Source organism: Heloderma suspectum, chromosome 2, assembly GCF_057233095.1.
Source record: "Heloderma suspectum isolate Gila_16-S chromosome 2, 16-S_ref, whole genome shotgun sequence".
Lineage (NCBI taxonomy): Eukaryota > Metazoa > Chordata > Lepidosauria > Squamata > Helodermatidae > Heloderma > Heloderma suspectum.
Genome location: NC_139459.1, coordinates 188,142,740 through 188,169,250, shown reverse-complemented (window position 1 = coordinate 188,169,250; position 26,511 = coordinate 188,142,740). Strand labels below are relative to the sequence as shown.

The 26,511-nt window shown below is 46.0% G+C and overlaps 2 protein-coding genes across 12 annotated transcripts in view; one reads left to right on the top strand and one right to left on the bottom strand.

Annotated features, from left to right (window-relative positions):
* Positions 1-10,654, top strand: part of AVIL (advillin) — a 64,285-nt gene extending 53,631 nt beyond the window's left edge. For both annotated transcript variants that reach the window (XM_084836824.1, XM_084836823.1), the window contains exons 14-20: positions 530-709; positions 2,453-2,598; positions 4,446-4,590; positions 6,166-6,354; positions 8,175-8,243; positions 9,169-9,300; positions 10,040-10,654. In XM_084836824.1, the coding sequence (XP_084692950.1) occupies positions 530-709; positions 2,453-2,598; positions 4,446-4,590; positions 6,166-6,354; positions 8,175-8,243; positions 9,169-9,300; positions 10,040-10,153 (975 nt within the window). In that variant the 3' untranslated portion in view covers positions 10,154-10,654. The remainder of the gene's footprint in view (positions 1-529; positions 710-2,452; positions 2,599-4,445; positions 4,591-6,165; positions 6,355-8,174; positions 8,244-9,168; positions 9,301-10,039) is intronic.
* TSFM (Ts translation elongation factor, mitochondrial) overlaps positions 1-26,176 on the bottom strand; it is a 41,655-nt gene extending 15,479 nt beyond the window's left edge. The window contains exons 1-8 of one of the 10 annotated variants that reach the window (XR_014788103.1): positions 26,080-26,176; positions 22,136-22,282; positions 19,643-19,771; positions 17,693-17,896; positions 15,265-15,349; positions 13,710-14,572; positions 9,156-9,286; positions 5,337-5,862 (exon numbers count right to left, since the gene is read on the bottom strand). Coding sequence is in view for 4 of the 10 variants with exons in the window: in XM_084836829.1 (XP_084692955.1) it covers positions 14,154-14,572; positions 15,265-15,349; positions 17,693-17,896; positions 19,643-19,771; positions 22,136-22,282; positions 26,080-26,148 (1,053 nt within the window). In the remaining 6 variants the exon portion in view is untranslated. Of the gene's footprint in view, positions 1-5,336; positions 5,863-9,006; positions 9,287-12,159; positions 14,573-15,264; positions 15,350-17,692; positions 17,897-19,642; positions 19,772-22,135; positions 22,283-26,079 lie in introns of those variants that run through there. The other 9 variants (XR_014788106.1, XR_014788102.1, XR_014788105.1 and 6 more) reach the window with 9 other exon arrangements.
* Positions 26,177-26,511: the final 335 nt, after the last annotated feature.

The following is a 26,511-nucleotide window of genomic DNA, read 5'->3' as shown; positions in this document are numbered from 1 at the left end:
TGGCTGAGATGTTCGTTAGCTATCCCAAGCCCCCCTTGCAGAACTAGCTAGCTAGTCTTTGAGAAGACTTGCCTATCCCACAGATGAGGAGGGAGGGACTCCAAGCCTTTCCCCTACCAGCTTCTTTCCCAGTACAGGTGTATTTTGTGAAACTTCCACTCCATAGATCAGCCACACTGGTTCTTATGATCACCGTAGCCCACCATGCCTTATTTAAGCCACAGTGGGTTGCAGCATGTGCTGGCAGCCATTTTGGATATTCAACCCCCACAGGCAGGTTGCCATGGTTTGTCGTGTTGTCCAGACCCAAGCGGCAGTGGTTCCTTGAGGGTTAAACAACCCTCAAATAACCCATGGGCTGTTGTAGGGTTATTTGAGGGTTGTTTAACCCTCAAACAACCTCTGCCGCTCGGGTTCAGATGGCATGACAAGCCATGGTAACCCCCGCCCAGGGGCTGAATATTCCAGTTGCCTTATTCAGTCTGCAGCGATGTTGGCTTGTTCTGCCCTTCCATCATATTCTCTGTAGGGTGGGACATCCAGGAAAGGCAGCAGCGAAGTAGAACCACCAGTGAGGCTCTTCCAGATCCGCGGAACAGATAGCTCCCACACAAAGGCAGTGGAGGTGCCGGCGACTGCTGCGTCTCTCAGTTCCAATGATGTCTTCTTGCTAAAGACCCAGACAGACCATTACCTGTGGTACGGAAAGGTGAGGGGCTAGGAAACATGGCCCATTTCAAGTAGGCCAATATAATTTTGTTTTGTGATTTTGTAAATACAGTTTCAAGTAGGCCAATATAATGGCATTTATTCCATTGGAAATGTTTGTTTGCTTTCATGCTGAAGGCAGGGGATACATTCACTGAAATAAAATAAAACCAAAATCTGTGGGATCTAGTGTCTGCTGCAGAATTTAGGCTTCCTGGGTCGGAGGAAGACCATCAACTTTGGTTCAAAAACAAAGAAGTCCCACTTCTCTAGCTTTCGTGATTCTGAAAGAGACCTTGGAAATATGTAAATGGTGTATGAGTCCATCTCAAAAGCTACAGGGGGCCTGGCAGGGAGATCTAATATTGGGTACAAATTTTGACACTCAGAGAGTTCCAGCTTAAATTTAAATTAAAAAGACCAAGCCACTAGCTCTCCTGACCCTAGGACACTTTGTGAAGGTGTGAGTAGCCTGTCCTGCAGAGAACGGACATGTGAATCATCCTGAACACAGGACTTGCTCTGCCATGAAGCAGAGCGAAGCAGTTGCTTTGGGCAGTAGATTCTGGAGGAAGGGATCAATTTCCTCCGCTCCAGCCTTTGAGGGGAAGGGTCTCAGTGGTAGAGCACATGCTTTGCATGCAGAAGGTGCCAGGTTCAGTTGCTAGGATCTCCAGGCAGGGCTCGGAAGGCCTGCTGCCTGAAGCCCTAGAGAATTTCTGCCACTCAGTGCAGGCAGTCCTGAGCTAGAAGGACCAATGGTCTGGTTCAGTAGAAGGGCAGCTTCCTGCTTCCAGGCTGAATCTCCCTTTCTGTGGCTGCATTCACATGTAATGATGAACCATCATGGTTTAATGCAGAGGTGGGGAACTTGTGGCCCTCAGATGTAGTTGGACTGCAACTCCCATCATCCCTCACCGCCGGCTATGCTAGCTAGGGCTGATGGCCATTGTGGTCCAAGAACATCTGGAGGGCCACGTGTTCCCCACCCTTGATTTAGTCCAGCCTTCCCCAACCTGGTGCCCTCTAGATGTTTTGGACTACAACTACGAGCATTTCTGATCTCAGGCCATGCTGGCTGGGACTAAGTCCAGAACATCTGGAGGACACCAGTGCACCTCGAGCGTGCGTTTCCCCTCCCCTCCTCCTCCAGTGTGGCTGTTGGGAGGGCTTTGGAAGCATTCACTTCCATTTTAGATTAACCACAGCTTGTTGTGGTACCTAAACTGGGACAGATTGTGGTTAATCTTAACTATGGTTTGTTGAAACAAGCCAGTTTCAAACCATAGTTTATGCAACTGGATTGTTTCACGAAACCATAGTTAAGCTTTACCACAGTTTAGGGTTCATATGTAACACTAAACTGCAGTTAACCTAAAAGGGAAATGAAAGCTTCCGATCTACTCATGGCCACACTGGAGGCGAGGTCACGAGAGTCCAAGGCTTGCTGCAGCTTGTTCTCATAAAGCTAAACTATAGTTTAGTGTTATGTGTGAATGCAACTGGTATATCCTTAAAAAAAAACAAGGGAGAGGTACCGAAATACTGACCTTTAGCTTCACATGCAGATGTGACTAAGGCCTGTGCTGCCCAATTTGCTTAGGGAAGTGAAGGATGTTTTGTCGCCTAACAGCAAAATCTTGTGTTGACCTGAAGGCCAATTTAGTAGCACCCCTACATGTGTGTGACAGCAATCTGTGATGATGTCTCCACCCTTCTATTGCTGTGGTCTTCTCCATGCCAGGGCTCTAGTGGGGATGAACGAGAAATGGCCAAGCAGCTAGCCGCAACCATCTGTGATGGGCTTCAGGAGACTGTGGCGGAAGGGCAAGAGCCAGCTGAGTTCTGGGAGCTGCTCGGAGGCAACACCCCATATGCAAGTGAGAAAAGGTACCTACATGCCCATCCTCAACATTAGGGCTATTGTGGTGTAGTCAGGTGTTCTTGAAAGAGCTTCCATAAACACACAAGTGGAGCTGTGCTGCATGGTGCTGCCCCCGAGGCTCCCAAATTTCCACATGTTCAGCATTAATATCTGGAGGGAGAGGCCCTATACAGCTTGTAGGCCTCCACATGAGCCAGAGCCCCACAATTTCAGGGTTCTGCCTTGCATGGAGATCTATGTGTGTACATTGGTCTCCTCCCTCCAGAGCAGGGGTGTAGAACATCCAGCCTGGGGGCCAAATCCTGGGACCTCAATCTGACCCTCCAGGGTTCTCCAGATGGCCCCGCCCCCTTTCCCCTGAACACTGATCATTGCATGGTTCCCTGGCTTTTGCACATCCCCCTCCCCCATTCTTAAAGGTTGGCATGCCTCCGCTAAGGCTTAGTTACTGGCAGTATAAGCTACAATAGGCTGATATTCTCGGTGTATTCGCCCTGCCCCCTTTGCCTTTGGCCCTGCCCACCACTTCAATGTGGCCCCCGAGAGCTTTTCCGAAGTGTAATTTGGCTCTTGGGCTGAAAGAGGTTCTGCACCCCTGTTCCAGATGTTCATGCTGTACACACAGATGCCCGCGGGGGGTGGGGTGAAGGCATGGTGCAGCCCCACTCACGTGTTTATTTAATCCCTTTGGGGAACACCTGAATAGAGCCTCTATCGGCCTCCAGAGCTGGGGAAAGAAATGGAAATGTCACCGCAGGGAGGCTTCCTCACCCAGGGCCTCCTGGGAAAACTTTTCAAGGCCAAGCCTTCCTATTTTGGGGGACTTTTAATAGGGTTCTTAACTATCAGGCTATGGTGATTTTTATTGCTATCAGTTTTTATTTATGGTTTTAATTGTTTCTTGTATTGGTGTCTTAATATTTATGCCGTTGATTTTAATGGCTCTGAGGCACCTCTGGAGGATAAAAAATGAATAAAATAAAATCAGCATAGAAATGAATAAAATAAAATATGGTTGGATCCAGAGTTTTTATTCTGGCAGTGGAAAAGTCCCTGAGTGGAGTTCCTCTCGGAACACTCCTGTTAGCAGAAAGGTTCCTGGGGGGAGGTCGAGGTGCTTTTTGCTGATCTCCCCCCACCCCGGGCAGCCCCCAGCACTACCTCCCCAAATGACCTGGAGGATCCCAAACCCTCTGAAGCAGATTTGAAAGGGCACAGAGAACTACAGGGGGATGGTGAATTCAGCAAAGATTGCCTCCTCCCCTGTTAAGCCAGCAGAAAAGCTGTGCTGGATCAAAAGCCCCCTGATGCAAAAAGAGTCCTTCCTCCTTGAGAGGCTTTTGCTAGATCCAATACAATGAAAATAAAGGGGTTGATAACAGGGCTGGAAGATCCTGGGTCTGGCTCAGTAGGTCCCATTGGGGCTGGTCCAAGACATTTTCCTACCTGAGATGGAACAGCAAATTGTGCCCCCAACGTCAAGGAACACAGTACACAACTTTTTATTTTAACATTTTGGTTCCTGTGGTTATTAGCTACCTTGAGTGCCATTTTCTTGATGGAAAGGTGAGGTTGTAAAGAAATAAAGAATAACTAAGGCCAGCCAAATTCTTTTGGCACCTGAGGTAGAAAAATCCGACAAGTGCTTCCCCCCAACCCTGGCAGCAAAAATACAACAATAATACATTAAATCACCATCAGTTTGCAGCCATTTAATCACACCCTGAGTCAGCTGCTTGAAGCAGCCACCTCATTCTGTCTAATGGTAGGGCCGGCCGAGGACCGCACCTCCACATTCTTGTCCATACCATGGAAGTGAGGCCTCTCCAACAAGCCACCCCCTGTCTTACAGGCTACAGCAGGAGGTTCCCGATCACCCTCCCCGGCTCTTTGAATGTTCCAACAAGACCGGCCGCTTCGTAGTCATCGAGATAACGGACTTTACCCAGGATGATCTCAGTGAAAGTGATGTGATGCTGCTGGATACATGGGATCAGGTGTGGCTAGGCAGGAGAGTTTGAACTGCTCTGGAATTCCTAAACTTCTTGTTCTCTCTCTAGTGGTGGTGTGATGCTTGTCTCCGGCTCTCTCCTGTGTTGTTATTTCACTCTCTGAAGCAGTCTTTTGACGGTTCAGTTACACTGGTGGCTTATGGTTTCTTCAGGAACCATGCAACCGTTTCCAGGCTGAGCTGGAAAGGCTTAGCAGAAAGCACAAGCGGGACTAATCTCAAGCCAGAAAAACTATGAGCTCCACAATCCCAGAGCATGCGAGTTGCTTTGCTCAACACTTTTGTTAAATTCCTAGGATTAGCAAAAATGTCTCTAGGGAAAGCGTTTCATCGTGTCATGGAGGATAAGTCCTCCATGTACCTGCCCAGACCCTTAGGTCATCTTTGGAGCCCCTACTCTGGGTGAGCCCTCCAAATGACGTTAGGCAGGTGGCTACAAGAGAGAGGGCTTTCTCAGTTGTGGCACCCCATTTTGCCTGGCGCCCACACTGCTATCTTTTTGGCACGAGGTGAAGATGTTTCTCTTCTCCCAGGCATTGTTTGATTTTTAGATCTGTATTATTGTTATTTGTTTGTTTTTAACGTGTTGTATTGTGTGAGCCAGCTTTATATGCTCTTACAGGGCAGCATATAAATACAATGCAACTTTTAAAAAGTTGCATCAATGGTTAGAAGCCATGATTGCCAGTTATTTTTTTAAATTAAATTTATATCTCACTTTTTTTCCTCTTTCAAGGAATCCAAGGCAGTTTACATGCTCTTCGTCCTCCTCTCCATTTTATCCTCACAACAGCCCTGTGAGGTAGGTTAGGCTGAGAGTCAGTGACTGGCCAAGGTCACCCAGTGAGCTTCATGGCAGAGTGGGGACTAGAACCCGGATCTCCCAAGTCCTAGTCCAACACTCTAACCACTGAACCACACTGGCTCTCAGGAATGGGTCCTTCACCTTCAGAGTCAATGTGTCATGGGTGCTCTGGAGACAAACAGCAGGCGATGATTGTCAGCATTTTGCTCAGCTGCTCAGCTTCACTGGAGCATCTGGTAGCCGTTAGAAGGGGTGATGAGCTGGAGGGACATTTGGCCTGACAAAGCATGGGCATGTCTTTACAGTCAAAGCCCAACTTAACCTTCTCCTGTACTCCATAGCAATTGGTGGCTTCTGCCCCAAATCTAGACCTCTCACTGCGGGGAAGGAAGGTGGTGGGCAGAGTTCAGTTCCTGGATGCTCATCTCCAAGTAAGACCACCTCCTTTTCCAGCTTTATGAATGAAGAAGGCAGGCATGTGAAAAGAAACACAGGCCCACCGTTGGTATGTCTACTTCAGCTTGTAGTCTGGATTCAGAAGAGCTCCCTAACTCTTTCCCAACCTGATGCCCTCCAGATGTGCTGAACTGCAACTCCCAGCATTCCCAGCCAGGATGGCCATTGGCTGGCTGGGAAAATTGGGAGCTGTAGTCCAACACATCCGGACGGCGCCTGCTCTAACCATTTCCTTCCGTGGCGGAATTCACTTCCATTGTTCCAATGAACAACCTGAAAGGGCCACTCTTCTCTTTCCAGGTTTTCTTATGGATTGGCAAAGAAGCCAACGTGGTAGAGAAGAAGGAGGCATTGACAACGGCTCAGGAATATCTGCAGACCCACCCCAGTGGGAGGGAGACAGACACCCCCATCCTGATAATCAAGCAAGGTTTTGAGCCCCCCAACTTCACAGGCTGGTTCCTGGCTTGGGATCCATACCGGTGGAGCGTAAGTGGAAACCATGCCTAAAACACGTGCCTCTTATTTACTGAAGATCTGAGGATTATTACACCACCTGTGTCACGTTGACAGAGAATATGGCATATTGCTATAAAATACATATTACACAAATTTGGTCATCTGCTGAAACAGGTGCTCACAAATATTGAAATCTGACAATTTTGCCGTTTGGAATTTGAATATGGAATTTCTCATTTCACTTTTGAATGTGAAATTTTACCATAATGTTTATAAAATTTGAATACCTTAGACTTATGGGGAGCCCTTTATGCAAATCTCATAAGCTGTCAGCCATCAAACACTGCTGAATCCTAAATACCATTGCATCCCAACAATAATACCATTGCATGTCAACTAAAATGGGACAACCCCCATATATACCATCCTGAGCCCTTTTGGGAAAAAGCAGGCTATGAATACATTAAATAAATGAATAAATAAATGGATAAATACATTAAATAAACCATCACACGTTATCAAATATCCTTCCATGACAGTTACCAAATACTCTCAAATACTAAGTTGCATTACATGCCAACTATCAAATACTGAACTAAGATATAATTAGATGCCAACATAGGGCAGGCAGAATGGATTTAGGCATGGGTCATCTTTGATCACACCACACCTGCTTGTTTTGGGGCTGCTTGTCATGTTTCTGGTTTAATGATAAAGCACCAGACTTTAAATCAGGGCTGGGCAACTTGTGTCCCTCCAGATGTTTTGGTCTACAACTCCCATCATCCCTCACCATTGGCTATGCTGGCTAGGGATGATGGGAGTTGTAGGTCAGAACATCTGGAGGGCCACAAGATGCCTAGCCCTGCTTTAAAGGATAGGATTCTCCCATTCAGAGAAAGTGCTTTGGCTAGTTAGTACAACAGCAGCTTGGACTGCTGACATTTGACACCCTCTTGAATAATAGAGACGTAATCAAAGTGATCCCCATCAGTGTCTAGAGAAGTTTTATGGCTCACATTTGCCTGTCAGACACATCTTATTTGAAGTCCTGCCCCTGAATCCCAAATGAATTGGCAGGACCTGTGCTTATAGCTCCTCAGCAGATGTGGGAAAACATCTGCACATGTTCAGAGGCACTATTCTCTCCAACAAGCCAGTATATGTAGAGAAATACTGATCCAGGTGAAGTATGAAATGAGATTCTAACATCTGGGGGCTGAGACTTGGAAGCCCCTGCTAAAATTAAGGGTTGTTCCCAACTGTGCCCATCTGCCAGCAGAACAGCATCTGCCAGTGGAATGGATCCCCCTTCCTGCTACAGCCCCAGTGCTCCCCAAAATCTGCTGTAAAGCACTGTGGGACCCTCTGGTGCAGAATTCAGGGAGGCAGAAGGCTGCAGTGGGGAGAGGCAGAGGTAAAGTCCTGTTGCATGAACGGAAGTCTTCTCATGCAATGTTGGATGTAGCCCTTGCTAATGCCAACATCAGTTGGTTCTTATGGTTGGATTCTACTCTTCACTCTAGGATACTCCTCTAAAATAGGAGCAGCCCGTATGTCAAGCAGATGTAGCAACGGCTGTGTGCCTAACCTAACAGGAGGTACAGCACCAACCCGTTCTGCCTGTGAGCTTCCCATAGGCAACTGGCTGGCCACTGTGGAAAACCAGCTGTTGGCCTAGATGAAGCTTTGGTCTGATGTGGTTCTCCCACTCCACCTTTTTTCCAAACCTTGGCCCTCAAATGATTCAAAACAGGTTAAATGCATGGGAGGAAAACATTCTCAGCACTCTGGCCCTAATGGTACGGCCCCATAGCTCCTTCGATAACTGGCTTTTTGTATTCTTCCAGGAAGGAAAAACTTATGACCAGCTGAAGAAGGAACTGAGAGATGCCAACAACCTTGTCAGAATCACAGCTGTGAGTTGAAGGTTTGCTTCCCCCGTGAGAAACACTGCTCACGGCTAAGTGCTTGGCAGGAGGAGGAGAAGTCTAAGTACATAGGAAGCTGCCTGGTACCAGGTCAGACTATTTGTCCATCTAGTTCATTGTCTGCTCTGACTGGCTGCCAACTCTCCAGGCCTTGGGCAGAGAGCTTTTCACATCACCTGCTATTGTTTAACTGGAGATGATGGGGACTTGTACCTGGAACCTTCTGCACGCAAAGCACGTGCTCTGGCACTCAGCTATGGTTCCTCCCCTACCACTTCCCCATTGGACACCTCTTCCACAGTCATATAGATTAGTTGTGCAGCTGCCACACTGCCTTGTGCTGGTCACCTCTAGTCACATGCTGGGTAAGGCAAGCAAAGCACAGTCACAAATCACTGCTGCCTGTCAGCTGCATTCCCATAATTATGAGTGTTTTTGGTATACTGCATGCCTGTGGGCTTCCTGAAGGAACAGTCATTTCCAAAGCAACGCATTGTAGTGCAAAGATGATGAATTAATAACATTATTTAAGGCTACTAGAGGTCCAAAGTATCTACCTATAAAGGAGGCTGCCTGCTGTGTCCCTACATGATTCCCTGTCCTTCCAAGCAGCCTCTGCTGGGGACAGGTCATTTTGCCTCATCTCTGTATTGGATATGACTGGATCAATCAATTGCTCCCAATGCAGAGGAGCAGCAGGATTACCCCCTCTCACACACAGAACAGTGACTCACACAGAAACACAGGGTTTGTACTCCTATGATGGATGGTTTTTACTCATGAAAGTAAACCTTTTGGGGCATAATAGGGAGGAGCGCCTCCAATTTTACTTCAGGATAAGGGTGAGCATCATATATCTTGGCACAGAATCTGCTATCCAGATGGCATTTAGGAATCTACCTTTTCTGCTTAGGATCTGAATGGTGGATCCCTCGCTGTACGATCTGGGTCCCTGAGCAGCAACAAGTGCCCAACCTACCCTCTAGAAATCCTGCTGTCCAGCCAGGATGAGCTCCCTGATGATGTGGATCCTGCAAAGAAAGAGGTGAGTTTTGTTATGCCAAGCATTTACTGCGGTGCATAGAAAGGCAACAGGGCTGAATGCTTCTGTTATTGCACCATACAAACATGCTGTTTGGAGTTGGGGCAGAACTCATCATCTGTAAGCTTCAGCTTCAAAAGCATGTTCCTAGTCCTCATGGCTGCAAATGTAAGCTCCCATGTGTGGGGGCTATATGAGGGGAAATCGCAGAATAGTCCCAGGCTCCAATGTAGCTCACAAACAGCAGATGAAAAGGTAAACCTGTTCCTTCACTGTACCACTTCACACTACAGATAGAGGACTGTATGCTCTTCCATAATAAAAACAGCATTAAAAATCTCTTCACACAGAAAGCTAGCAAATCATGGAGGATTGAAGTTTAGATTGTAAGGTTCTCAGGGCAGGAAAAGCACCATGCACACTGATTGTGCTATGTAATAAATTAATAAATTTCTATGCAGTCAAAAAAAATTGTGTGGAAAAGCATTCAGTGTGGTAATCCTCCAGCTGCAGCCTGAACTTGTACAATCAGAAACACGTTTACCTCATCCTCTGTGGTCTGTGAAAACCAGGCCATAACTGGGAATAAACCCTACAGAAAGGAATTTATCACACTTTGTTGCTTTGGGTTCCATGGAACTAACTTTAGCTAGGTTGCAAGGGACCCTGTTGTTTGTACTGACTGCTCAAGTGCCAACCTTCCCTTACTCATCCGAGTACTGTGGTTTTTCCCCATCCACAGAACTTCCTGTCAGAAGAAGACTTCATGAGAGTCTTTGGAATCCCCAGGGGAGAGTTTGCTGCTCTGCCCACTTGGAAACAGCTGAACATGAAGAAAGATAAGGGGCTTTTCTGAGGAAGAGGAAGGCAATGTTTCTAAAGGTGGAAGAGGATCCACCTACATTTAGTTCCAATCTATTTGGGGCAGGCCCCAAATCCAGAAACAGCTTGGCCTGTGATGGGAGCTGTATTCTCACTTTCAATAGTATATATCACAATTGTGCCTAATTGCACTCTGAAGGGTGGTTTCATATAGTTACTGAAGGCTGCTGCTGTCCAGAAAGTTCATTATTTTTTCTTTCTCTCTCCTCTCACAAGTCTACAAAGGTGGGAAAATGAAGTTGGGTGAAGAAGACAGAAATGCCAAAGCTCAGAAAATACATTAGCAACTGGCACAACTCTCTCTGCTCTTGGCTGAAGCCCTGCTGCGTACAAATAAGTAGCCACAGAGTGGCTTCTAGAAGTCCAAGCCAAACAAAGGCTGCTTGATGGGGCTGCTTGTTTTGTGTTAATTGGGCCCAAGAGTGTATACATGTATTACTAACATTAAAATTGGCTTTGCTGTCAAGAATACCTCATTCCACCCTACCTGTTGCTACCCTGAAGGAATGCTGGGCCTTGGTTCTGTAAGAAGAAGGATCTTTTAAGGCAGGGGTGGGGAACATTTGGCCCTCAAGATGTTGCTAGACTACAACGCTCATCACCCCTGACCACCAGCCACGTTGGTTGGGGCAGATGGGAGTTGGAATCTGACATCACCTGGACAGTCAGTTTCCTACCCATTTTAGGTCACATGCAGAAAGCTCTAATTTTGGGGACCAGTTATTTCAACATTTTAGCACCGTGCTATGTGTTGGGCTGTTTTGCCTTGCCCTCATTATTAGCAAATGATGTGGACTGCAGGCAGCATGGCCTGGCTTTCAATGATACGTGCAAGGGGTGTTAAAAAAAAAAATCCAGCACTCACATAGGGCTACAGGAAGCTAATAATCTGGGTGTATCATAACAAGAAAAAAGTCAAATATCCCTTTAAAAACTGGGAGAGTCAAAGAAACAGAGGGGGGCATTTCCAGTGTGCCTGTTTATTGTTGTATGTAGCCCCTTTAAGAAACAAATGAGCTACAAGCAGGTTTAGTTGTGTGTGGAAAGTGAAATCTGGGGTCTCCAACATGGTGCCCTGTGGGCACCAATGCGCCCACAGGTATCTCTCTTGGTGCCCACAAGGCTCCAGGCCTCTCCTGATTTTAATTTTATTTAAGTTTTTTTGTAATTAAGAGGCAGGCATGCTGCAAAGCAAAGTGCTGCCTCCCAGCACCATCTTTATTTGGGTTCAAAAGAGGTTTTGTGTTTTGGAGCTCAGACCCCACCTCTGCCTTGTACTTAAGCTCTTGAGCTAGTTACTTTTCTTTTAGCAGTTTGACTTCTGGGAAATGTGTTTTGGGACAAGCCATGCCAATCATGGCAGCCATTTTGTGACTGTGCAAGACACACACACACACACAGCCTAGCAGCCATTTTCTGAGAGTACCCACACTTTCTAAAAATTCCAAATGTGCCCACCGACTCAAAAAGTGTGGGGACTCCTGGTAATCGAATGCTCCTGAAGAGAACCTGTTATTCTTTCCCTCCACAGCAGAAGGGACAGGCCTTGCTCCAACAAGCCATGTGCTGTCTATATCCTCTCTGCGCAGCTAGAATACAAGAGAACTTGTGTGCTGTGTCTTGTTGTTTAAACAATTAATCTGGCTCCAGCGAGTTGAGAAGCAAGAATGCATAGGAGGAGCACCAGTCACCTGGATTGACACAGCCTTCTCTTCCTTCCCAACTTGACTTTGACACAGCAAAGCCCAGTTTATCTAGAGCCAAAGGATGCCTCGTCTTACTTTCACTGGGAGTGCTTCAGGAGTATCTCACAATTAGGCATGACAAAGCCTAGTTTTTACCGCCCCTAATTAAATAACAAGCTCCTCAGCATGGACTTTCCTAGAAGCGACCCAAGCAGTACTTGTTTGGGCTGGTGTGCTAATAATGGTTGTGGTGTATGGGTAAACCTTCATGGGGAAAAACACGAGAACACCAAATACAGCAGCACATGGTCCCTGATCTCATAACAGAAGTTGCAACAGTGTACAAAATTCAGCAGTCTAAGCCTCTCTGCTTTCTTCTTCTTTAAAGCTATCAAGACAGACTAGAAAACATGTGGACAGGCATTAGATTAGATCTTCACACACTAAACCTAACACAGAGCGCATTAACTAAATAAAAGGGTAGGCAGAAGGTAGAATTCCAGATGCTTTGGACTTCAACTCCCAGAAGCTCCTGCCAGCATTGCCAATGGTCAGGAATGCTGTGAGCTGAGCCCCAAATCTTCTGCAGATCTCCTTTCTTGCTCACCTATGAACTAAAATAATGACAGGGTGAATAGGGTCCAGTGGTCAAGGCTTAGAATTTCATAGACCCCCACAAAATAACAAAATTATGCAAAATAACAAAATTATGCAAAAATAAATGCAAACCTGCAAAGGTCACAGCATTTTGGGTTACCTTACCATTTAATTTTGATGTTTTTCCCTCCAGCCCTTCCATTTGGCTTGTTATGCAGTAGCAGCTTAATAAGCAGGCTACCCTTGATCACTAGAGGCCTATGCTGTTTAGATTTGTTACTAAACAGAAGATGCCACAGACTACAATATGCTGAGCCTAGGACCAAGGAAAGTGAAGAAAACACTGCCCTGGACCAAGAAGATGCATGCTGCTCAAGTTGCTGTAAGCCAGAGAAGCTGGACTGGTGACTCAAATGGGATGCTGAAGTTGCCCCACTCATATTGTGCAGCCATTAGGTTCACATTGGTGCCACAGCAGCCACTTTACCACATGGCCAACCAAGCATTGTGGGCGACAGCAGGGAGGAGCACATGATACCCTACTAAGCCAGGCCTCTTGCAAAACGTTGCTTGGGGAAAGATCTGATGCCATTCATATCTGAAAATCTCCTATCCCAACCTGCTATTAATGATGAGGGTGGTTGGGCAGGTGAGAGAGATAGAAGCAGATGCCTCTGGAAATAATTGCCAGATATCTTCGTTTACTAAATGGTGGTAATTATACCATGAGTCTCGGAATTGACTAATTGCAATACAAGAGGTCCCAGTGGTCCTAGTTTCCACACAGAAAACAACCAACCCAAGTTTCCAGTCGTCACAGTTAAACATTTTCAAAAGGTGGGCAGGGATGGCCCAAGTCTCAGAGTAGAAGGGGCTACAGGGCTGCCTGGTGGCCACAAAGGACTTTCTCCACTATTCAAGATCCATCTAGTTACCTCATAGATCTAGTCCCCACTTTCCTTGCCCCTGAAATTTAGTGAAGTGCATCCCTCCTTCTATTTCACTTCAGCTGGTTCGCCTTATTTTACTAAAAGGATTAAAAAAAAACTTTTAAAAAGGGTGAGCAACTTGTAGCCCTCCAGATGTTTTGGCCTACAACTCTCATCAGCCCTAGGCAGCATAGCCAATGGGGAGGGATAATGGAAGACGTAAGCCAAAACATCTGGGGAGCCACCAGCTGCCGTAAACTTAGTATTGCAAGCATTAACTCAAAGAAAAGTTTACTACTTCTGCTGAGAAGCACTTTACCTTAATTCATCAGAACAGTTACAAATGCCCAGCACAGGATGTACATTCTGTAATGTGCATTCCATTTTGAATATATGCTGTTTGCATATGTGTGTTTTTAGGAAACCTGGGTTTTCCCATTTACTGGAAGCTGAAGTCCCTGGGAATCATACAGTACATGCAATTAGCTTGAATCAGCGGCCACAATTTCCATCCTGTCTGCCATTATGTTCGCAGGATGAGTTGAGATACTTTTATTTGTTACATCAACATCTGTTTGCCACACTTCAGTCGTCACATATTACAAAACCATTTTGGAGCTTTGGAAAGAGATTTCAAGTTTTGTAGCTGGCTACTGGAGCCGACCAACGTGGGTTTCATTCGTCACCAGTGACATCTGTTAACCACATCAGGGTCTAAGGAGAACTGGGAGCAGTTCTTGCTTATTCAGTTCAAAAATATGTCCTACTCTGATACCGACAACTCTGTATCCTCTCCGCATTCGAACCGCACAAAGTCCAGCACAGATACACCTGTAGGCTGAACATACTGTCCCAAGGAAATTGTGGGGTCCAGGAGGAATGGCTGTGCAAGCATCTTGGTTTCCGAATCTCCACCAGGTTCATCTTCCAGAGAGCCAACCGAGAGGGGAGCCATCCCCACCACATGCTGGCCCAGCCGCCAACCTAGTTCAGCAAAGTTTGACTTGGGGCATTGCTCAGAGGGACTGCAGATCACCAAGGCTCCATATTTGCCAAACATCATGTTAGAAAGCAGTGGATTTCCTTCTGGGAGTGCTCCATGCACATAAGAGCCAATGAAGAAATTCTCTGGCACAGATACCCATGCTGCCCTCTTAATAACCATGTTCTCTCCCAACTTGCCTTTTAAAAAAGAAAAAAGCATTAAGTGTTAGACATACAGTCTGGCCTGGTCTACACAAAGCACTAACCCATAGTTTGTTTAACCCACAGTTTGTTGCCCTACTCAGGATCTGTCTGGCAGATGATCCAACAAACTGGTTTATTTTCTCAATCCCTGGGTTGTCTGTTTCCCTCCCTCCCTGTATCCCAAATGCTTTTGTGACGCTGAGTACTGGCATGTAGAGCAGCTGCATTTTTTAACCACTACAGACCTATGTACTGGGGGGGGGGGGGACAACCCACAGTTCTGGGTTCATATCTAACAGCAACCCATGGTTTACACAACCCAGAGTTCACAACCAAATAACAGATCACAGGTTCACTTTCTGGGTTGTTCATGGTTAACAAACCATGGTTTGTTAGGCCTTCACACATCACAACAACCCAGAATTTGACAACTGACATCATGGGTTAGCATTATGTGCCAACCAGGCCACTGTGTTTAAAGGCTGAGGTACACGTTTACTAAGCTAACATGGCAAGCTTGGAAGAGGTAGTGCAGAAGCACCTCAGGAGTTCCCTGCAAGAACTGTTGCATTCCTAGCAATGGAATCCACCCTACTAAAAGGGGGAGGGAAGGAGTATTAAGACAAAAAATGGCTGCTACTGACTACTCCTTATTTCTAGGTCATATCTGGCACTAGAACACTCACCAATAGCCAGAGCCAGCTGGTCACTAAGCAGAGATCCATCAGGTTCAATCCTGAGCTGAGAAAGCTCATTAGATTTTAAGAAATGCTACAGAACAAATCAAAAGAAAAGCATTTTAAAAATCTACAGACCAACCTTAGTTACCACTTCTCATTATATGCACAGCTAAATTTATAACCATCACAGTTTTTTAGAAAGCTGTTCAGGCAACAGCTAAAATGGGATGAGGGATGGAAAAGAAAAAGAGTGAGGCCTGGACTATGCATGCAGCACTAGTAACTAGTTTGCCACTGACGGTACACTCAACCTCGAGGATCAAGCCAATCCTGCCTTCTTAATACTTATGTATGTATGAGACATTATTTGCAAAGATTCACTGTTCAAACTTCACATTTTCACTGAAAAGACATTATGCATGAATCAGCTCTAGGAGAATGCAGAGTAACGGCAACTCACTTGAAGTAGAGAGATGATAAGCCTCAGAGTACCGTGTCACCCCCTTTCCCAAATTCTCCTCTAGCTTTCTGAGTAGTAACAATTACTCAAGCCTCCTCTAGATTTCTAAATAATAACGATTACTCAAGTTCGGTAAACAGAACTATTCTGGCACGACTGATGTGTGAGAAGGAAGAGGATACATCATGTTTTCTGAGGATGAATGGGCCTTTAAAAATAAAAAAGCAGCAGCAGCAGCATCATGAATCAATTATGTAGCAAAGCAAGGCTGAGTCAAAACAATAAATATTTTTGGCAGTGTTGAAAAATGCTTTCAGTTTCCCAAAGATTTTTCAGCATTCTTGGCAAATTGCGTTGTATCCACTGTTCAGTTAGTTGAACTTGGGTCCCATTGAAATCAATGGGAACTAAGTGCAACTGACTAAGTGTCCGGATCCAAACTATTGCTCTCTATTTCTCTGTTTCTCTCTCTCTCCCTCAATTGAATTTACTTGTCTACAGTGATGTCATCACAGTCAAACCTTCACTGCCCAGCCATGCAGCAAGATGAAGCAACCTGCTTCAGGTAGCACAATGAAATAGGAGGGAGGGAAAGGATAAAGGCAGAAACTGGGGTTTGAATGGTGAACCAAGACTTCTTAAAGTGCTGGTCCTAACCAGGGGTGGGGGGTGGGGGGACGAATGCCTTTTGGGTTCTACAAAGGCAGCAAAATGCCTCTAACTGGCACTGCAAATTGGAATGACCACACAGCATTATGACATCAACCCTTTCACTGCACAGTCCTCAACTGCCTCCATCGGAGGAGCAAAGGGGACTTGGCTGGCTTGGCTGCACTGCATGCAGGGCTTCCATGACTGAGAAAGCCTGCACACCGCGAAGCAGCAGCGCAAGAGAACCCCCGCTGTTATCTCCAATAAGGTGACAGCAGGGACAACAGTGGGGATACCTCTCCCCACCTCCCTGGGGAAATCCCCTGCATGCTGCTCCCTCTCCAATTGGGAGAGGGAGCAACACACAGGAGAATCCACCCTGTTATCTACAACCTCTGATTGGAGATAACACTGGGGATTCCTTTCTCCACCTCTTCCCCAACCCCGGTAGGTGCAGGGCTTGTGGAGCCAAGGGGGCCAGATCTGGGGAGGCGGCACAAGCCTCTGTGGGCCGGATGCGAAGCCTCCATTGAATTAGGGCTTCAATGTGGGCTGAATTAGGCCCTCAGTTCTGCACCCCTAACATAGAGTAACGTGGGATAATGCTAAAATGATCCTGCTTTAGGGCATGGTCTAGATCCTATCCAATTACCTGGATGTAAGGCAGGAAAACATTCCTCAAAACACAGGTGCTCTGGGGTCAGTTCACAGCAAGGGGCAACATATTCGACTGGAGAGCAAGTTGTAGGGACCTCAGACTGCAGAAGCTTCTGGGGAATTATCTCATTTCGCGCATGGAACATACGTCTGGGGCTGGTCAGAAGCGGCACACAAATATCCCATGCTATTTTGATCTGGCAGGTGCATTCTATGTGCACCAGAGGCCTCTCCACCGCACCAGAGCAAGCTCTATGAGCAGGTGGAGGCTGCAGAAAATGGGGAAAGAATTCAGATCCTGCCTGTGGGTTGCCAACTGGCCATCATCTGGCCATCCCTTCAGTTCTACAATTCTATAACCCCCCAGTTCTACCTTTGCTGAAGTTGCTTGTTGGGAACCATTCAGCAGAAACATGCACTCTGCACTTAGATGCAGTGAGTTGAATCCAGATGAGTCAAGCTTAGAGTAATCAATGGGTAATCAATCACTGAAATCAATGGGACTTAAGTTAGTCATGGCTAACTTAAATCCCACGGATTTCAAAGGGTCTACTGGCTCTGTGCATAATTAAGTCTGGATCCAACCCAGCACTTCAATGAGTCAAATGCCAACTGTTAAAATGTGTTCAGGTATTTCAGATTATGGCCCCTTTATGTTACTCCTACCTTAGCATAGGTGCTCAACTGGTCTCTGGTCCCCTGATGATGCAGCATGGCTCCAATAGCTGCTTGCTGAACCAGTTGTTGAAACTTGGCATTTCGAGCCACAAAGTCAGTCTCACAGTTCACCTGGCAGAGAAGCACAGCTAGCTTTGAATTACACAGCCACCTGCTAGGATATTGCTCAGGAGGTGGGAATAAAGTCAGAAGCTGTAATCAGAAGATGAGATGGCGTTGTGTTCCCCAAAGGCACAGGCAGGGAAGGCAGGACACCCAACTTTTTAGCAAGGTGGCTACAGCTTTGGCTCACATTTTCCCCAAGAAGGGTCTATTTCATATTATATTGCAAGTCTGAGCACAGACTGCTCTCAGATAAAGTTTGGCATAGGTTCTATGGCGTATTCACGCTGGCAGTTTGCCACAGGCTTAATGCTGAAATTACTGCTAGAGATGCCCCCACTCCTCTAGGGTTTGCACTCAAGCAGTGGTAGCTTGGTGTAAAATTGCTGCAGAAAGGTCCTGTAGTAGTTTTAGTGCCAGGGTTTATTTCATTTATTTTTATTTATTACATTTTTATGCTGTCCAATAGCCAAGGCTTTACAGGAAGTTCACAATTAAAACCATAAAATACAACTTGAAAAGACATAATATAAAACTTTTAAAAGTTTAAAAGCACCACATAAAACCCAGCAGCAGTTACAGCCCAGGGAAAGCCTGTGTGAAAAGGTGCGTTTTCAGGAGGCGTTTAAAAGATGTTACATTTCCTGCCTCCTGAACTGCACAAGGAAGGTTTTCCAGAGGGTGGGTGCCACTACGGAGAAGACCCGCCATCGAGGTTCTTCATGGCAATATTCCATTCATTTTGGAATGACCAGCAAGACCTCTTCTGAAGATCTTAAATGTCACCTGGATATATATAAGGGAAGGTGGTCTGCTAGGTATCCTGGTCCCAAGTTCTTTAGGGCTTTATATGATAATAGCATAACCTTGTACGTGGCTTGGTAGCTAACAGGCAGCCATTGCCGTTCTTTTAACACCGGTGTTATGTGGGCATAGCTAGGTGTCCCAGTGAGCACCCTGGCGGCTGCATTCTGCACTAACTGCAGCTTCTGAACCACGCACGAAGGTAGCCCCACATAGAGTGCATTGCAGTGAGGTTACCAGTGCATGGATCAAATGGCTAGGCTGTCCCTATCCAGAACAGGTGTGGTTGGCATACCAACTGGAGTTGATAACGGGTACTCTGGGCCTCCAGGGAAAAAGATATATCCAGGAACACCCCCAAACTATGGACCTGCTCCTTCAGAGGGAGTGCAACCCCATCCAGAAAGAGAAAGCGCTAACAGTTATGGAGTAGGGGACAGCTAATTCTGCCCCCTTTGTCGCAAACCGTTAGGCAAGAAGCAGCCTCCCAGCAGCCTCTCAACTCCTTTATTCAATGCTAATACACCCAAGATGCCCACTACTTCTCAGCAAGGGGGCAAAACAAAGAAGAAAAAACAGCAACTTAACCCACCAGTGAACTGGTGTGAACTGGTGCGAACTGCGCAGAAATAAATGCTTCCTTGCTGCCTGAACGTGGGAGTTAACTACTGCAGGGGCTCTGCTCCCAGTTTTACTCTCTGGAGGGCTATTTAGGACTGCTTGCTGTGTTACTTTAGGAGAGACAGAAGCAAGCATCTGTATCTTCAGGCCTGCCCCAGTGCAGGAACCAAAGTATAATAAATGTACCTTTTCTCAAGAGCAGATACTTGCAGGGCACGCCTCTGGAGTCAGATCCTGAAGTGTGATCTGTGCTCTTAGGAATGTGGAACTGTTCAGTTCTTAAGACCGAGGCGCATGCACCTCTATCTTCTGTAAGTCATGTGGGAAGTGCACCCATGTGACCCAAATATATTTCTTGCAAATTGATTGCCCGACACCAAGGAATTTTCCTGCAAAGAGGAAAACACTCACCTCTACCATCACCGCTGACTTTCCCTCCTGCAGCAGTCCTATAAGCCCTTCCGTGGTCTTTCGCCCTTGCAGTTTGGAAGCTTTGCTCCACCCCTCCTTTTGGGCTTGTTCATGAAGCCAGGCTTCAGCCTTCAAAGACAAAACCAAACCTCAGAACTGAGACAAAGAGAACCCAAAGAACCATTCAAAAACCAAATGAAAACACATGCATCTCCCCAGTATTATACCACTGCAGAATGCAATGAAGGGCAGGTTCGAATAAGTCCCCATATCAGAGATGTCCTCCAGGTGGAAAGCTAGAACATCACAGAGAAGGGTCCTAACTCAATGTCTCTCAATGACATGCTATTTTTCTACATATGGGGATTTGGGGGCATGGGGAAGTCACGTTTCAGCATTCTCTCTCCCGCCTGTTTCTTGAAGCGCTGACATCAGATCATCAAACAGCCTTGTCAGAGTTTATCTTGTAAGCAGAAATCTTAAGGAGTGAGATTGTATAAGTGTGTTGGTTTAAATGTGTAACAGTAACTATGAATGGAAGCATATATGCATATACAGCACTGTGCAAAAGTCTTAGGCCACCACCAGCTTTGTTGTTTTAGCAAAGTTTTAATGACCATCCATAATTATTTTTCAGTCTCTGTAATAAGATACAAACAGAAAATATAGGAAATATGTACAAGCAAAAGTCAGTTTTTAGTGTGACCTCCCTTGGTTCTAAGCACATCTTGAACTCTTTTGAGGAGACTGTCCTGAAGTTTTCTGAAGTAATCTTCTGGTATATTATACCAGGCTTCTTTCAGCACTTCCCAGAGTTCTTCTTTAGATGTAGGTTGTCTTTTATTTATTTCTCTGTCCAGGTGATCCCATACTGCCTCTATAATATTCAAGTCTGGACTCTGTGGAGGCCAGTCCATGGCTGTCAGTGTTTTATCAGCTGTTTTCCTCGCTAAATGCTTGGGATCGTTATCATGCTGAAAAATGAAACCATTCCCAATCAGGAGCTTTCCAGAAGGAATGGCATGATGAATTAAAACCTGTCTGTACTTTTCAGCATTCATGATCCCATCAATTCGGACAAGATTGCCAACACCACTGGCAGAAATGCAGTCCCAAACCAGGACAGACCCTCCACCATGTTTCACTGAAGGCCGCAAGCACTCATTCGTCCATCTCTCTCCAACCCTTCTTCTCACATATTGTCGACGACTGGACCCCAAAATTTCAAACTTGGATTCATCACTCCATAATACTCTTTTCCACTGATCCTCATTCCAATCTTTGTGGGCTTTAGCGTATCTTAGCCTTTTCACCCTGTTCCCCTTCTGCAAAAGTGGTTTCTTGGCTGCTACCCTTCCACGAAGACCACTCCTGGCCAGGCACCTGCTGTTACTCTCGTGTAAGGGGAGGTCACACTAAATACTTGCCACTTTAGCCTATGGAAGCTGTTTTTTCTGATTTTTTTTCTGTTGTTGAATACTGCATACAAATTTCCTGTATTTTCTGGTTGTATTCTAATGAAGAGACTGAGAAATAATTATATATGGTCATTATACCATTGCTAAAACAACAAATCTAATGGTGGCTTAAGACTTTTGCACAGTACTGTATATCTCACAGAAACCCACTATACTTCATTGAATATGACTATAGAACTATTTGGTTTATTTTTATCTGCGCACGTAAATATACACTTCAGATCTACTATAACAAGTTTGCTAATCCAACCTGTTGCAAGTTCTGGAAATCACCAAATCCACATCGAGTTCTGACTGAAGGCCTGTCGAAGACCTGATTGTGGTTCCTCCTTGGTCATGTCATGAAATGCTGACCATCTGAATACAATCCCATTAAATTGTCATCGATTTACTGAAGTTTCTGTCAGCCAGCAGTCAGCAGGTAGCTGTTTACCTGACTGCCATTCACACAGACCAACTGGGACATTTTGTGATGCACATTATTTATATAAATCACCGTTTATTTTGTTTTTACTGCTTCCTCAGTAAACTTTTACAGGAGAAATTTATTTTATGAGGTGTTCAATAAATATAACAAATAAATAATCATTTTCTTCACTGAGTTCCCCTTTTCCTTTCACAATAATTTATTTGATACTGGAACCTATCTTGCTTTTGGGAGTTGGAGAGGACAGCAATAATAGTGAGCACTCGCCAATGCCCTTTAGCCAAGCAGATAAACACTGCCCAAGATAAAGCAACCCAGCCTCTAAATTCACTTGCAGCCAGATCCTAGCCATGCTTATTCAGGAATAAACCCTCTGAGTTCAATAAGACTTACTCCCTTGTCAGCATGTATAGGATTGCAGCCTTAAAATATGTTTTGTTCTGAAATGCTTGAAGCATCATTTCCTTTCCTGTGTCCCAAAGCATTTTAAATACAGGGTCAGAGAATTCCTGTGTCCCAAAGCATTTTAAATACAGGATCAAAGAATTAAGTATGTGTTTTACATCATGCATAAACATTTGTTCTCACCTCTTTGAGGTCAGAAAATTTCTCCAAGGCTTTCTTACAGTTCACAAAAGAGTAGCCAGTTTTCTTCCTAAGCTTTACCAGATGTTCCTTTGCTGCTTGCACTGCAAGGCCAGAATGAAGAAAACGAGCCAGTGGCCAGCCAGATAGCTATGAGGGAAAGGAAAGAAAAACAGATTGAAAAGGTGTGAAAGATGCGCCATCGCTGACAGCAAAATGGAAAGATTTACAGAATGACCCCATGCACACTTACTTGGAAGTATATACAAATGAACTTACTAGGACATTCCTCTAAATAAACATGCATAGAATCAGACTGAAAATTTTGGTGCATCTACCTTCTGATGGATATCTGCAGGGGATGGAGATATCCAAGGATCCACAAATACACTTGCTAGGTCCCCACTGGGGAGTACATCTTTTGCTCTGGTAAGAGCATGAGAACAAGGAGAGCCCAGAGCTCCTCCCCTTCTTCTGTGCCTGGAGGACTCTCTGGAAGTGTTCCGACGATTGCATAGGGAGAAGAAACCATCGTGGCGTCTCCTCCTGCCCCTATGCCAGCTGTGCACATGACCACCATTTGCATAATTCCATGCAATGCAGCGCAGGCTGGCATATCATAGGAACACAGGAAGCTGCTTTATACTGAGTCAGACCATTCATCCATCTAGCCTGGTACTGTTAACACTGACTGGCAGTGACTCTCCTGGGTTTCAGGCAGAATTCTTTCCTTGCTATACCTGGAGAAGCCGGAGATCGAACCTGGGACCTTCTACATACAAAGCATGTGCTCTGTTACACTGAGCTATGGCCCCTCCGAACCCAGCACATGGCGCAGTGCAAATCATGGGTTGTAAAGTGGGTATAAAACCAGCCCCGCTGCACTGCAAGGCGGGTTTGGATGACACACTAACCCACGCTGTGTTGCAAGGAATTATGCAAGTGGCGGTCACACGCATGACACCCGCAGGGGCGGCAGGAGAAGCCACGATAGCTTCTCCCTACACGATCATCCTGACCCAGCCTCTGTGATGCCAGACTGACTTCAGAAGTTTAGGAGAAATGCCAAGCCTCCTTGCACAGAGACTTCTTGACTCTTCCTGACTGTCTGAGGCCTAGCATAACAGGGATGAGTTCTCATCCCTTTCCTCAGCTGTGGATGAGGGCAGGGGGTTCAACTCGCTACTGTTGTGCTGGATCTTAAACTCAGCATAGTATCAGAAGACCCTTGTCCCCTCCCTCTGGAGCGGGGGGGGGGGAATAGGGTCATGGCAAGAACAAATGTTGGCTGGCTACACAGGTGAGACAAGATCTTTAACCCCTGAATACTTTACTATTGTCACCATGCTACAAGGGAACACAACTGGCGGCTGTCCTATGGGGTCAGCTAGTTCACCTATGCCAATGAAGCAAAGCCAGTTGTGTGTTTGCATGAGTTACTTGTAAGACTTTTAACAGCAGTGATTCAAAAACATCCAAAAGGATAACGAGCTAGAATGGTTGACCAAATATAAATAGCCACTTAAAATAAACATTCCAGAGGCAATACATTTCAGTGGGAAGTGAGATCAAAAGATAATTCCAAATAGCTAAAATAATTCAATAATAACAATTCAACGGCTATAGATAATTCAAAAGAAATGCAGCAAGGCACATAAGGGAAACACGTGTCAAATGCTGCAAGCAAATGGCACAAGAAACATCAGCTGGCCCAAAGGATATTCAAGAGAAAATCAAGAGTATAATGGTAAATTAGGAGACTCATTATCAACATACTAGCTGGCAAGAGCTTGAGAATCAGGTCAGGACCTCTTAAAATCAGGTGGGCATATCCAGGCACTTTATGGGTCTGGATATACACATATGGACAGATAGAAAACAACAATGTAGCTCACAATCTTTTATTCTGAGGCCCACCACAACCATTCTTTGTCCCAGTTATTCTGACTGTATATTTCCTTTACATTTTCCTTTATTTTAAATTATTGCTCCTGTTAAGTGCCATTTTACACACACACACACACACACACACACACACAGCAACTTTTCTTCATGGCACTACAATCCATGCATTGAATTAGGTGTCTCTCATGACATTTACAACAAAGAGTCTTAAGGCACCTTAAAGACTAACATATTTATTATGGCCTAAGCTTTTGGGACAAAGTCCACTTCATCAAGTGCATGATCAGGTGAATCTGATGAAGTGGATTGTGTTCACAAAAGCTTATGACAGAATAAGTTTGTTAGTCTTTAAGTGCCATAAGACACTGTTACTTTTGCTGCAACAGAAAAACACGGGTACCCCTCTGGAAGTCATGACATTTAGTCAACAAATAGGTAGTCCAGAAACAGGGTTGTCATCTTGGGTCTGCAGTAGTTGTACATGTTTATGTCTGTCCCAAGCCTTCCTTGTTTGAAAGCCAGTATGACAACCCATGAAATAAAGTTTTAAATTTAGAGAATTTAAATCGCTGCACACTCAGTGGGCAAAATCAATCACATTGATAGTTGTCCTGCAACTGCAGAATTTAAAGGCAACACACTCTGGCCTTCTGCCACCAGCCATGAGTTTAAGGGTTATTTATTTATATTATTTATTTCCTGCTTTTTATCCTGCTTTTCACACAATTACTGTCTCCAAAAACAGCTCACATCAATAAAACAAAGAGAGTCTTTGCCATCAGGCTTATGAACTGAAATGGTGAGACACACAAGGAAAAGGGAGTGGAGGGGAAAGGAAGAGGAGGGAAGTCAGTTTTTCAAGGTCATGAGCTATAAACGCACTTCAGTCTAGCCTGATCTTCCCTTGCTGACATTCCTGCTTGGATAGCCATTGGTGGCTCTTGTTCCTTTGGCTGATGGATGGAGCCAGAGAGTCTTTCCCAACACCTTTATCAGTCCCAGGGGGCAAAGGTCAGTTGGAGCCAAGTGTTCCTCCTGGCAGAGAGTGGGGGGAAGTGAGCTTCCTGCAGCTGCTCATTCTCTGGCCAATGAATGGGCCAGGTTGGTCTCCCTGCTGGCTTTGCCATGCCCAGTGGCTCCTGGCTGAAGCCAGAGTGTCATTCCCTTCTGCTCTCCAGTTCCAGGGCTGTATCCAATTGTGTCTATTCACCAGTGAGATAGACACTAGTGGTGGAATGGATTTTCCCTCCTGGTGCAGCCCCCCTAAAATTGTTCTGAGGGTTGGGAGACCCTCCAGATCAGATTTGGAGAAGCAGGCTTGGGGAAGAAGCTGTCCCGTAGCAAGAGTGGACATCCGCCTCTTCAACATAAAATGGAACCTTAAGCTCCTCTGCACCCCCTGGCTTACAGGAAGAGCATCATGGCAAGGGAGAGATCAATCCATCCCCATCCATCAACCACTGAAAGCACAACTTCCCCAATGCTTGCCTTCCTCCCTCTAGCTTTTGAATCACGGCTACTAGGTTGTGGACCTGTAGGGAGGGGCTGTCTTATTTTTTAAAATCTGTGCAGCACTTAGAACATTTAAAACATTTTATAAGTGCTATCGTAATTAAGAATAATAATAAGCAGCTGAATTCCAGGCAGAAATCGTGAAGTGAAGCCTTCACCATCACTGAGTTGCCATAGTAGGGCAGCTTCACCCGTTTGTTGGCTTCTGCCTACAGTCCCGCGGTTTTAAAGGCACAGGAACGCCTACCCATGACATAAAATGGGAAACATCCAAGGTAAGTCCTTAGACCCATTGCAATAAATGGGGCTTGAGTTCGTTATGGCTAACTCAAGTCCCATTCGCGTTAATGGGTCTACTCCGAGCAGGGCTTATGTTGGCTTTTACCCCATGTGCCCACTCTGCGCCCCATCCTCAACGGCAGTGATGGGAACAGAGCAGACCACGCCGGGGAGCGTCGCATGGGGAATGCGCCCCAGCCCCACGATTTGGGGAGGCTCGAGAGTGCGAGCGCGCCGCCTTCTCCCCTCACCTGCCCTACCGGAGCACCCCTTTTCTGAGAGGAGATCAGCACCCTTCCCAACCCAGCCATCCGCTGCATCTTGACGGCGCTTGCATTCCACGTCACCAGCGCCTACGGGTTGCGACAGGGGACTCCGCGGAGCAACCCTCCTTTCCGAGAAGCTGATTGGTTCCAGGCAGCCGAGGAGTTTCATTGGTTGCGGGCGCAGAGAAAGGGGCGCGGCTACGGCTTCGCCCCATCGATGGGAAGTAGCAACTTTCTCGCTTCCGGCGTTATTTCGACGGAGGGTCGCGGCGTCGGAGCTGGAGGGGGCTGACGGCGATCCCAGCCGTGATAAAATCCCCCTGGATTCCCTTATTGCCCGCTGCGTCACCCGTACTGATCCTAGAAGGAGGCCTCGAACGTAACCAGGGAGCGTCCCGTCCGGAGTTATGACCGCCG